General features: G+C 32.1%; 1 protein-coding gene across 1 annotated transcript in view; it reads right to left on the bottom strand.

The window, feature by feature from the left end:
- LOC130621412 (deleted in lung and esophageal cancer protein 1-like) overlaps positions 1-13,012 on the bottom strand; it is a 58,671-nt gene that overhangs the window by 5,412 nt on the left and 40,247 nt on the right. The window contains exons 21-38 of the mRNA XM_057436695.1: positions 12,841-12,992; positions 12,221-12,386; positions 11,761-11,868; positions 11,470-11,597; positions 10,761-10,933; positions 10,456-10,474; positions 9,482-9,561; positions 8,956-9,107; positions 7,962-8,059; positions 5,962-6,032; positions 4,968-5,182; positions 4,623-4,739; positions 3,673-3,764; positions 3,295-3,376; positions 2,745-2,915; positions 1,683-1,793; positions 1,163-1,316; positions 316-421 (exon numbers count right to left, since the gene is read on the bottom strand). Coding sequence (XP_057292678.1) covers positions 316-421; positions 1,163-1,316; positions 1,683-1,793; positions 2,745-2,915; positions 3,295-3,376; positions 3,673-3,764; positions 4,623-4,739; positions 4,968-5,182; positions 5,962-6,032; positions 7,962-8,059; positions 8,956-9,107; positions 9,482-9,561; positions 10,456-10,474; positions 10,761-10,933; positions 11,470-11,597; positions 11,761-11,868; positions 12,221-12,386; positions 12,841-12,992 — 2,195 coding nt within the window. The remainder of the gene's footprint in view (positions 1-315; positions 422-1,162; positions 1,317-1,682; positions 1,794-2,744; positions 2,916-3,294; positions 3,377-3,672; positions 3,765-4,622; positions 4,740-4,967; positions 5,183-5,961; positions 6,033-7,961; positions 8,060-8,955; positions 9,108-9,481; positions 9,562-10,455; positions 10,475-10,760; positions 10,934-11,469; positions 11,598-11,760; positions 11,869-12,220; positions 12,387-12,840; positions 12,993-13,012) is intronic.

Consider the following 13,012-nt stretch of genomic DNA (forward strand, 5'->3'; position numbering starts at 1 on the left):
GACCCCATTTTTAAGGCTTGGTATCAATTCGTTAAAAGTTCCTTAGCTTTTCGTCTGATCAAAAAGGAGAATATTTTTCAGTCTAAGATTAAAGTTATTGTAATTGTGCATAAAAGTGAACCAGGCTTTAGGGAAACTGGTTACGACTACTGTTGGGACAACAACAACAACAACAACAACAACAACAACAACAACAACAACAACAACAACAACAACAACAACAACAAACAACAACAAACAACAACAGAATGTAGCATGCAATTACTTTATCGCAGAGATTCTTATAAAAATAAATAACAAAATTGCATATCTTGCCTTGGTGAAAAATAAATCTTTATTTCTGTTGAATTGTCTTCAGCTAGTTCTCCATTTGTTTGAGAAAGTGTGAACACAGATTTACTTGCTTCAGGTGTCTTTTCATCTAAGAACGAGGAAAACACATCAATGTAGAACAACCGAGTTTGAAGACGTCAGAACTTTTTCGTTAATATTTCGGCAAAACCGACGTCTCGTAAATTAGGGATTAAAAGTCCGCTCGAAAGCATAATTAAACGAAATATATGCCCTTGGATTTTATGGTTGATTAATTATATATCGAAATATCACTTAGAAAAGGATTATGCAATACTAGTCGTTAACTCACGGAAAATCCACGGGGTTGCTCGTCCTTTATATATCACATATTTCGTGTTTCCGTAGCACAAAGTTTTTCTCGCGCACAAACAGACAGACAGAGTACAGCTTTTAGTAATATCGCAATAAAAACAGGGTCTTCCAGTAACTTTTAAAAAAAAGCTTTTATAATAATTGTTGTTTGAGCATCAATCATTCATAAGAACTCTACCTTTTTGGAGTTTTAGAATGATTTTAGTGTGATCCTTAGGAAGGGAATGATCCCTGTAGGGGGGATGATCCCGAGAGGGAAATTATCCCTAGAAAGGGAATGATCATGTGCAAGGGAATGATCCCTATTCATTTGGTACTCTAAAAAAAGCAAAAAATAAACAAATAAAAATCATAAAAAGGATATATAAGATACGATGGAGGAGCCTTAGTACAATGCTTAATTTTCTCTTCGATTTGGGAGATTTACATGTATATTAAAAGTTATTTCTCATAAGAGAGTGTGAAAATAGAAGAAATTTATAGGTTATATTCCTACCTTTCTCAATCTTCCAGTACAACGCAGCTTTTGATGGATTTGTTATAGTGAACGCACGCTCTCGTGTTTCACTCACAAAACATACCCCAAAGTCGACTTGGTCACGTGATATGGTAAAAATTGGATAGTTCACAATACCAATAAGGTCATAATTCTAAAAAAGTTAAAAAAGTAAACATAACAAAATAAATGAATAAATTAGGGCATTGTAAATGTGACAAAATGTCGACTCCAAAGTGTATTTGTGTAAACAATCTATTTAATTTGTCAGCAACAAAAGATTGAGTTTCTGATAAGCGATGGCTGGTCTATTTTTTCGCCAGTTCCAAATTTCTGATATTAAGTGCAAGAGGAACAAAGAATTTAAAACACCCTAATACATTCAATTTTCGCCAAATGTAAGAAATAGTGAAAGGCAAGTCTAATAAAAAGTAACATTCAAGTAAAGGCAAGGAAACTAGAAATGATATATAAACAACTTTATTACAGTACGAGGAGAAGGACCACAGTTCAACATTACCTGGTATGTGTTATTTTTGAACTCAAATGACATTTCTCCTTTGATGTTCGGTTCGCCACTCTTATGATGTGATGTAATAAGTTCACGATTAATTATAAACGCAACTTTAATCTATAGAAACGAAATTTAGAAATTTAATCTATAGAAATCTAAAGACCAAAATAAAAATGAGTTCTTTGATTTTTTTAACTCAGACGAGGCTGATAAATTCGTTCGATAAAAATTAATAAGGTAGATAGATAACCCTGTTTAGGCCGGACCTAGGTGCACATCAAGTCCAGGGTTAGGGTGTAAAGGGGGTGTTGGTGAGGGTTGTACACAAAAAGAGCAAAATGAAAATTTGCATGCATATAGCCCTTGATAGGAAAAATAAAATTCAACAAAAAATTGATGACGTCAGTGATATTTTGATAACGTCATTTATTTTTTGATGACGTCTTCATTTTTCAAATTTCTTTTTGTTTCACTAATATTTTAACCAGAGAATTGCAGGTCGTTTAAGGACAAGAATGTAAGTGAAAACTACAAGAAAAACATAAAAGTGATGCAGAAATCATCTTACTTGCATCATTACAGTCAATTTTCAAAAAAAAAAAAAATGAAAAGGTAGAATAGAAACTTTCAGAAGAATTGTAGGGTTTGAACCTTATAACTTATCGAATATTTTAGAGAATACTAATTCGATAAGGTTTGACACACTTTGCGTCCATAACTCATTGTTTTTTGTTGCATTTTGTCTTCACAATCTGGTCTGGTGCAAAATAGTTTGAGACACGAAAAGAGATACGCGCTTTATTATACGAATACAACTCCATTTTTCTTTAAAACGTTAAATGTTAAAGGCAAAATTCCAGCCTTAAATTTCACTAAACATATTATGAGCAAAATTTGCAAGATATTACTATTGAAAGATTTTTTAATTATGTTAGAAAAAATGTCATAATTTTAAAATATTGTTTTATGTGTTTCTTGCCAGAGGTTTAGCTTGGGTACTTTGCAGGTGCTTAGGTCTTGACCCAATTTGTAAGTCCTTAGCAAGTAAGTCCGTGTAACGAAATATACCTCTACATTTCTTTGAGATTTCAACGTTATCGTTTTGTGTCCCGTTTTCGTCTTTCCACCATCAATGCTGACAAGTTTAAACGGAGGAGACACATTACATGAAAATGAGACCGTTACACCACTGTTATTCACCAGTACAAATCGTCGCACGCAGCTTAATGTGGATGAGGCCTAAAGAAAACGTATTGGTTAGTCATCCCAGAAACCTCCTTCGTAGTTGAAGATACTAGATACATTAAACAAATGTAGGCCGGACATCCGAAGTAAAAAGCTTATTTCAGGGAACAGGTTGAACGATCTTCTGTAAGACTATTATTTACAAAAGCTTCGCCGTAAATAGACGTTCTTAATACTGTCGAATTTCAAAAAAAAGACCCTTTCAGATTTTTAACCTAGAGAATAAAAGACTTAGCATAGCTTACATAAATTCTTTCAAAAGAACAGTTATAAGTTCATCGCACTTAAAAATCCGTGTAAACTTTCTAAATGCAGAAAATTGTACTACGAATAATTACAACCATAACTGACTTAAGGCATCCTTTACACTTACGTTATTTTTTTCACCGTCTAAAAGTTCACTAGCAGATAGTTCAAACGTGAAACCTTCTGCATCACAAGCTTCCAAGTATAACCTAAAAAAGATTTTTAGGGTTTTGGACCAAAACTTATTTCATTGACATATAATATTTATTTAGTGGATAAATTTAGAGTATAGTAATTTACAGTCTCAAATCATAGATGGATTTCTACAATCACAAAAACATAAGATATTAGAGAACGCTTTGATTTAACCATGCGAATAATTGCTATCTATTACATTAGGTTGGATTTCCAGTTCAAAAAAATATCCCATAGAATAACCAATCAAGTCGAAAATGAATTCAATTTTGATAGCACATGTGAATTAAGAAAAACAATAGCTTCTTACTTTGCGGGCTTCACACCACCATTTAAATTTAGTGCAAACGGTAGCATATCAATTCCATCCAAGCGAGAGTACAATCCAGGTTTGCTACGATCCTGAAAATACAAAGTTTCCGTTTATGGTATAATTTGTTAATATGACTTATCTCTTGTATCTGGGTAATATCTGTATGTCTCTCTTGGCTTCCAAATGTTTTATTTTAAATTTTAATTTTCAACGTGAACAAAAAAAAACTGAGCCTTCTAGATGACGCCTCAAATTACATTTATTTACAAAAAACAGGCTTAAGCAGTCATGAAAAATTTCTTCATTATCTCATTCCAAACATGTCTCGTTTGCGCAGATTTTTGTAATTTTTCGTACAGCCAAAGCGTTACATTGATTTTCTCACAATTTCGTTTTTGTAAAAGTTTTAAAGGCGCGATTTTTCAACCCGCGTCGATTACTTGCTCGATTTAATTTTCTACCTATATTTTATTTCAATTTTTGCTCTCATTTAAAACACAAAAAAGTGAAAATAACAGGTAAAAAAAAGTAGCTACCATCTTTTAAACTTTGCGCAAATTTAACGAAATTTTTGATTTTTTGCGGATTAATTTCGGCTCATGACGAAAGTTTTTTTTTGTTTGCAAGAACGATCAGACATGTCCATTTTGTGAATACTAAAAAATAATAATGTATGGAATCTATAACAATGCTCGTTGTTGCTGTTTGGACAAAAAAATTGCACTCGCTTATAGATTTTCATGACAGCAAATTTCCCAATTTTTTCCGTAATTAAATGTTAAGCGAAACATTGAAATCTGTGTAACCCAAACTAAGCTAAAATAAGATTGAATTTACAGTCGAAAGAAAGATTGAAATACAGTCAGACATTGTAACATCTAAAAATTTAATAAAAAGAAAACAGAAGAACATAACCAATGGGTCAAATACAATAACAACTTATGTACCAGTTTGTCTAAACTCATGTAACCAAGAGCATAGCCGAGATAATTTCTTTCTTCTCGAATATGTGGCAAAGGTTGAAATAAAACATCTATGATATTGTTATTTTGAGCTGGTATTACCTACAGGAAAAAAAAGCATGAATTGACAGAAGACACGTTGTATTATTGTAAACAAAACATGCATGAAGTAACATGTACATTTAAAACTAAAAAACTTAATTTCCGACCTCACAGGGAAATTAGTAAAATTAATTTTTGGATTAAATATACAGGACTTGATCTTATAGAATGCTGATCCTGTTTACACATTCGAAAGAAAGATACACATAGAAAAACACAACATTTTACCATTTGCGGTGTGTCCACTTTAAAAGGTGTGTCTGTACGTTTTCCATAATGTTCAGCCAATGAAACTCTAATTAGCTGATCTGCAGTCGTCATCTCACAAACCTCGTCACCATTCTCATCGTACAAAGGAAACGCGTCGCCGATGTAAACATTGAAGTCGATCAACTGTTTATCTTCGGGGTCTATCACAAACGTCTCCCAATCCAAGCGAATGTCTACAAGATTAAAAAAACTATCGCAATACGTATGTTTTTTTTTTACATCTTTTCGGTTGTTTACAAAATCGAAATAAAAGTAAGTTACTATTAAAAAATACACGAACTCTAATAGCAAAAATAAAGTATACTTCAAAGGACTGATTCCAGGACTTATATTTTAGCCGAAAAAATTCGACTGGAAAAAATTCTGAAAAAAAACAGTAGAAAATAGACACATGCATTTTCTAGTATCTCTGATCCATTCTTTGTATTTGTTTTCGACAACGACCAAATAGAAGAAACAGAATAAGTTCACGTGTACTGAAATTTAACTTGTTTTGTTTTTACTTGCGGAGAAACTTTTTCTAGTAGAATTTTATTGAATAAAATATTAGTTGTGGAATCAGGTCTTTAAGGGGCTACGAACCGGTTAAAATGCTCACATTCCGCATATCTCGCGCACATATTAAAAATCCGGCAAACGCGTTTTGCGCAATGAACAGACCAGCGCACTTTGCTTGCTAGTTCAATATTTTTTTTCGAAAAATATATTTCAAAGAAATATTCAGCAAGACTCGTTCTGGATGAAAACATGACCAAGGCTGGAGTGTGTGTTGGAGTGGAGTGAATGTTCGAGTCTGTAAATTACATACATGCTGGAAAAATAGCCATTTTTGTTTTTCGCCGCCTCCAGCTCGACTTTCGTGTAAGTCACTAAAGTCGAAAACCAACAGCCGTTCCGTAGCCCCTTTAAGTAATGAGTGTGCATTGAATATTTAAAGCTTCAATATACTTACCGACATGAGAAGCGTTGTTTATTCGCAAATTTCGATTTACAGGTTGGCCTCCCGACACATGTGCACCAAATCTAAAAGAAAAATGGAAATAGTAATTTTGCACCCATATTCCCCACGAACAAAACAAACATTGCTGAACAAGTACGGAACAACAATGCTGTTTTTTTTAAATCATGTTCAACGCGGTTATGTGATAAAATCTTTAGGTTATACCGTAAATTTTATTCGTTTTTGTGATAACTTTTCGTTTGATAAAAATTTATTCAATGAAAATACATTTGATGAAAATACATCTGATAAAAATACATTCAAAAAATTTATTCGATAAAAATTCATTCAAAATAAGTTATTCGATAAAAATGCATTCAAAATAAGTTATTTGATAAAAATGCATTCAATAAAAATATTTTCGATAAAAATTATTTCATAAGAATTCGATACATTCGATGAAATTTTTGTTGTTGTTGATAAATCAATTCGATAGATCTGGCGCCTCTTAGTTTAGTGGCGGAAAAAGTAATTAAGATGGCGGACAGGAATTTAGGAGAAGTGCGGCCAAACTTTTTAAGGATATCTTAGGCGGTTTGTAGAAGTAAAAAGCTGTTTGCGAAAGACTTTCGAAGCCTTGGTATTACAGAATAAAAAAGATATGATTTAACCATTTTAAATTGTCACAGCAGAAAGGGCGCCGAATAACTTTTAATCCAATGTATTTTTAACGAATACGGTTACTACATTACAAAATATGTATGTCACAAAATAGAATATATTTATCGAATAATTGAATAAAGTTTCGGTCTAACCGAACAAATTCAACGCATAAGCGCAATGATTGTAAAAAAAAAACAACAGTATAGGCGTTTTCTGAAACATAAGTTACACATTTTTATATACAAAATGGTTTATAAAAACAGAGTACTCTTAACAAAGTCGTGTTTTTTTTGTTTTTTTTTTTACTTCAGCTGATAAAAGGAAACGAAAGCCAGGCAGCAGAAGTATTTTCTGCAGACCAAATATTATTTTCAAATACATGTTAAATGATTTTATCAGTTTAATGACACTAGCGTTCGTCACAAAATTTTATTTATTTTTAATAACAACTTCATCTGTCAAAAAATTAAATCCAGTACCTGGTCTGTGAATTACATAATCATCACAGTATCACAAAAATTATTTGAGGGGGAAAACTTTTGTAGGCAGAAAGTTTCAAAAAATCACTTTATTTGCAAGGGAAAATTTTTCGTAAATATTATCTTTTTCTTAAGTTTGCATACTTTACTGTTTCAAGGAATTGGGTTATCCGAAAAATGTTCGTAGCATCAAAGCAGAATGAAAACACCAAATGTTGTTGTAGTTGATTAAAGAAGAGATAAATTACGAATTCCCCCGGGTTTTTTTATTTTTTGGTGGTAAAAAAAAATTCGAGTATCAATGACTTCGTGTAAAAAACTTTCGCGTTTTGCTGACTTTTGAGAAAATAAGTGCGAAGAACACGAGTTTTTCCCTTACTAATGTACATCAAATGTATCGTTGATTTCTTTTTCAGAAATTTTACAGCAATTATGAAATTGCTAAAAAAATTGCAGAAAATGGCGAAAATTTACTTTCGTTTTCCATCACACGTGTAGAAAATTAATATGACTAGTCGTTAGCCCGTGGAAAAATCCACGGGTTTGCCCGTTCTTTTTATATTGCATTGCGTGCGTTTCGCTACTTGCGCAGCTAAGCTACCATTTTGCGTGACAGACGTATACGGGTATTATAATATAGACTAGTCGTTGCCCGTGGAAAAATCCACGGGTTCGCCCGTCCTTTACATTTACCCGTCGCAACAAAGCTTATAAAAATATATCGCATTTAATATTCGTGTTTCCGTAACATCATTTTCTAACTCAGTGGGGGGTCCGCGCAGAGAAACACAGACGGAATACGGCTATTACAATAGAGATAGATAGCTATAATAGACTATGTTCTGAAAAAGAGCTACTCCAGTGACATACCTTACTAAAGGAGGTTGCTCTTTCGACATTTGAAAAGACAAGGGACTACCCATGACATCGATATGGACAGGAATCAATTTCTCCTCTAAGTCTCCAACCTAAATTTAAACCAAAATACTGCCTTATTATAAATATGTCTTATAATAAATATGTTTTTATTAAAAATAAAACCGTCAATTTATTTTATATAATACGTTATATATACTGATGGGTATTTCTAGGCTTTTCATGTCTGGATGACTAAACCAGAAAAACTCAAAACACAAGTACTATTATACTATGTGAATAAAGAGGTCTAGCAAAATAGTACATAAGACTAACGTTTGAGGTGGTACATACAGCTGGTCGTAGTGTATTTAAGAATGATTTAACTCTACACTGGAAATGTTAAAAGAAAAACTATACTGTGTGTTTACGGAGATTTAAACGGAACCGGGTTGCGAGATAACTCTAAAAGCATTAGCAACTGTTGAAAACTGTTAAGTTTTCAGGTTTTATATTGATTTAAATTAAGTTGTGATCTACTTTGGTTTCGAGGAGATTTCAACACAAAAATTATATAGAATTGAGCCCGAGGGTTGTCAAAGGAAAATTATTAAATTATAAGAAAATTACGTAAAAAAACTCAATGCATCATGTAAAAACTCTGTAGAACAAGTCGATTCAGCACACAGTGATCTGTCTGATAGGAAAACCTTGTAAGAATTAAGAAGCATTATTAAAAAATATTAGGTTTGGGAAATTTTGGGAATTTTTTAAAAAAGGGTTCACAGAATTTCAAGAAGAAATTGGATATAATGGATATAGATATTAGATATAATGCCGTATTCAATGCGAAAAAATGCTCAATGAAGAACCATTGCCTAAAAGAACAGGTTGTTCGAGAAGTTTTGAGAACAGGAGTTTTTGCAGAGCTTTAAGCAACAGTGTTGGAAACTTTACAGTATGTAAAAAAATTGGATACAGTGCCGCGCTTTTTATACTGGTTGCTTACCTTACATATTAACACATCATTGTATTCACCCCACATGTCACTGTATGCAGTAACAGAAATAACTTTCTTCTCAAACGCTTGCAGTTCACCTGAGGCAGGCAAACACACAAATGCTATACCACGTCCGTCCCTCAATATGTTTTTAGCATAATCTAAAACAAAATTTTGGAACACATAAAAGAGACCCTTCATCGAAATTAAAGTTTTATACTCAATTACGTTTCCATTAATAACTCAAGCTTACTTTATTGCATCAATTTTAAAAGGTAGTCAAATTACAGAACTTTATATAATTCAGAGATATAGCAACTTGATTTGATCCTAACATATCAAAGAACGGAGCAAGAGAATGAAGAAAAAAACAATATTTTAGACTCCAAATTTTGGAATCTACGGATTCTGTAAAATACTATAAGCACACAGTTTAGAAATGAAATGGTATTTCTTGCTGCAAGAATTTTTTGGGTAGCAGTATTTAATTTACAACAGCAGTTACATAAAATCTGTCTTTGACCACGTGACATACCTTTTTTGACCTGCTCCTCAGTTTTACTGTTGTAGTCAGCAATATTTGCTGTCTTTGAAAGTAAAGGTCGACTTCCAAAACTGAATAAAAATTATTATGGGTTGAAATAACACCGAGGTTCTTTTTTAATCCTTTTTTAAAAGCAGCAAAAAATATGAAAAAAGCTTTAACAATGCTAAGTTGACTTGGAATTAGCTTGAAAATTCAGTAGGCAATGTGGTAAAAAAACGAGCGAAATGAAATTTTAGAACGCAGAGAGAGAAGTTCTTGGTATTATATTTCAAGCTTTTTTAACTTATTCAGCCAGGTTATAATGGTAAACGACTGAAGTGAAGTGCTAAATTCTTTCTAGTGTGGGAAGTACTAGAGTTAATCGCCACAACAGTCAAAACTACAGTGTAAATTGATGAAATACATTATATGAAAATAAGTGACCTCACAGATATTTGCTGAACATTGAATTTAATACATAAAGCTTAATAGTAATACAAAGCAAAATATGTTAATTTAAAATATTTATTTATTTTTTCTTTTGTGTAAAGATAAACATAAAAACATTACATTTTTGAAGGCTTGAATATTCCCTAAAGTTCCTTCCTCTTTATGGACTAGAAATTTTATCCTTTCTCAAGACCAATTTTTTGCACTTACAGTTTGTTAAATTTATTAGTACTAGTCGGTGACAGGTGGAAATATCCACCGATTCGTCCTTTTTATACCAAATTACGTGCGTCTCAACTTGAGGTACCATTTTGTGTGACAGGCGTATAGTGTACTACTTAATGGAACACAGGCTTTTAGTTGCCTTCTTTTGTCTAAATATGGGTGTTACTTAACTTCAAAGCAATCTCTCTTAAACCATTTATAAAACCTATCACAGAAATGCTAATTAGCAAATGCTCTGTTAGTTACAAACTTAACTCCTATTTTTAATATTCCAATCTCAAATCCTGTTTCTTAATAAACATAAATACCTTTTGAATTTCTTTATATCTACAAAAGTAATAAAAAATAAATTACATCAAAGCATTTATTTAAGCTTCACTCAATCGATTCACAGGGAATGTGTAAAAAGTGAAGATTTAAAACAATAAAGCTCCTAGAAAAGAAATTTCAAAAAATATTCCAACACTACTAAGTTTTTAAAACGCCTTGATTTTAATCTTTGTTCTTAACAGTCTACTTATTTAAAGGGGTGGCTAATTGATGAGTTAGTGTAAGAGATGCTTGGATGCACAAATTACTTTATAGTGCTATAAAAAGCAGCACTATTTTATACCTCTTTTGGGTGGGGTTGGAACTCTAGCTGCTGGAAAGTGTTTAGCACACACACTAAAAGTTGTTTGAATAGCTGATCTGTTTTCTATCATAAGCAAAGCGCACACAGGTGTTCCAATTAAAACATTATCATCAAATTCCATGATGTCGTTATTCCGAATGTTGTTTTCTTTGCTAAAATAAAATTGTTTTTACAGGTGGTAAAAGTTTGGTGTACATTAATACATTATTACAATGCTTTTCATACCAAGAAAGGCATTTTATTTAATCATTAACATAATCCATAAGCTGTTTTTTATATACAGATATGTTCACATGCCGGTTTATACTTCCATTTCAAGCTAAGGATATATAAGTTTTGTTTCTCCATTTGTTCACCAAGACTAATGAACAGTTTTATAAAAACAAATGTTCCTGTTAACTAAGGTCACTACAAATAAGCTTTCTTCCTCCAAGAAATTACTTATTTCTGGGGTGTTTGGGTACTCATTTAGTAATTTATGACAAAAATCATCTTAAGAACAGGTGAATCTCTTAATATTAGTTGGGCATAAAGAGTATATGTTCGTCCAACGAAAGTTTTTTTTCAGCTTAGATCACAACAGTAACACAAGAATACATTATGATGTTTAGCTGCAGAGGAGGGTGTATATATACATACATAACAGCTTAACTTTGAAAAAAGTGGTTTGCAAAAAAAAAATACAAACTTTTCCAGATCTTGAATATTGGGTAAAGAGAAATCCACATGTAGCCCTTTTACTTCAGCTTTCACAGCTAAAACAACAGGTGTTAACATTTCTTTGACAGTACATGGTAAAAAGAATTCTACAGCACCCTAAAAAGAAATTGAAAAATTAGTATAATTGCTGAGAATTTTTAGCATGTTTTATAGCAAAAATAAATGTATTTTCTAGCTTTCTCCAAGTACTGAAAACTTAACGTAAAAAAACTTTTACTTACAGAATTCTATACAAAGACTCCAAGAATATTCTACTTACTAAGGTATGGAATGTCAAATTGATTTGAATATTTAAGTGTTCACGTGGTTTTAATACACCAGACTCTGGTTCACATGTGATAGACACTTGGCCACTTTGATCTTCACTCTACAAAGTTGTTAGACAACTTATTAATCGGCAGTACAAAACAAAGTAAGATCCTGAACAATCCAGTGACTAAACTTATCACTGGATGAAAGTGAAACAAATTTCCCCCCTGTTTTTTATAACATACGAAAAAAACATTTTTTTTTCAATATACCCTCCCTTATAGACAAAATTTGAAACATCTACATCAATTGAAACATTAATTCCTCAAGGTTATTAAGATCAAGACTACCCTAAATTTAGCATAATAACCCAATAACTATAAATACACAAAAATGAATATTGGTTCTCACAATTCGTTAACCTTCTCCATATTTAAAAACTTTTGAAAGCAATAACGAAGTGAGCCTACCAAACAAGGTACTTTATTCCACTGAAATTCTGAAGGCAGTAGCGTGGTATTGATCAGAGTTACTTGTGATGTTTGTGTCACATCTAAGAACGCCTCGTCAATTAACAACTCTGATTTTGATAATACAACATCAGGACGTTGAACTTCTGCATGGACAGGTAGATAGCTACACAAAATAACTACGTGTTATTTCCGATATTTGCTAACAACAGAACATAAATGTAGTCAATAACAGAGGGTGAATCATATTGGCAGGTTTTTTTTCTAGTTTGGACCGTATTTGTGAGGACTTATACGAGGTCAAAACAAAAACCTATTTGCATAGTTTTTCGGGAATGGATAATAAATATTTTTTAAACATTCCGATATTACTATATGTTCAAAACAAAATACATGGCCATGTATGATTCATATTTCATACCTATCACTAATACTTCTGACTCTTTTGAATGATATCAAATATTTTTCAATAAAACTAACTACATGAAACTAAAAAAAAGGATTTTGCCGATCACTAAAATATCTACTTGATCACTTCTTCTTGTAAAATTTGCATTTGTGACTGTTTATGACTCTGACAGAAAGATTCTAATTCGACACAAATGATATTTATCTCTTACCATGCTTTACCATCTGCAATATGACATTCCAAAAAACTACGAAATGTTCCCAATTCATTCGGATTGAGATGAACTGCAATAGATTGTGTCTCATTTGGTTGTATTATTCCTTCCACCGGATAAAAATCAAATAGAAAACCACTGTCATGTGTCTAGAAAAGAAAATGAGCAA

Source organism: Hydractinia symbiolongicarpus, chromosome 12, assembly GCF_029227915.1.
Source record: "Hydractinia symbiolongicarpus strain clone_291-10 chromosome 12, HSymV2.1, whole genome shotgun sequence".
In the NCBI taxonomy this organism is placed as follows: domain Eukaryota; kingdom Metazoa; phylum Cnidaria; class Hydrozoa; order Anthoathecata; family Hydractiniidae; genus Hydractinia; species Hydractinia symbiolongicarpus.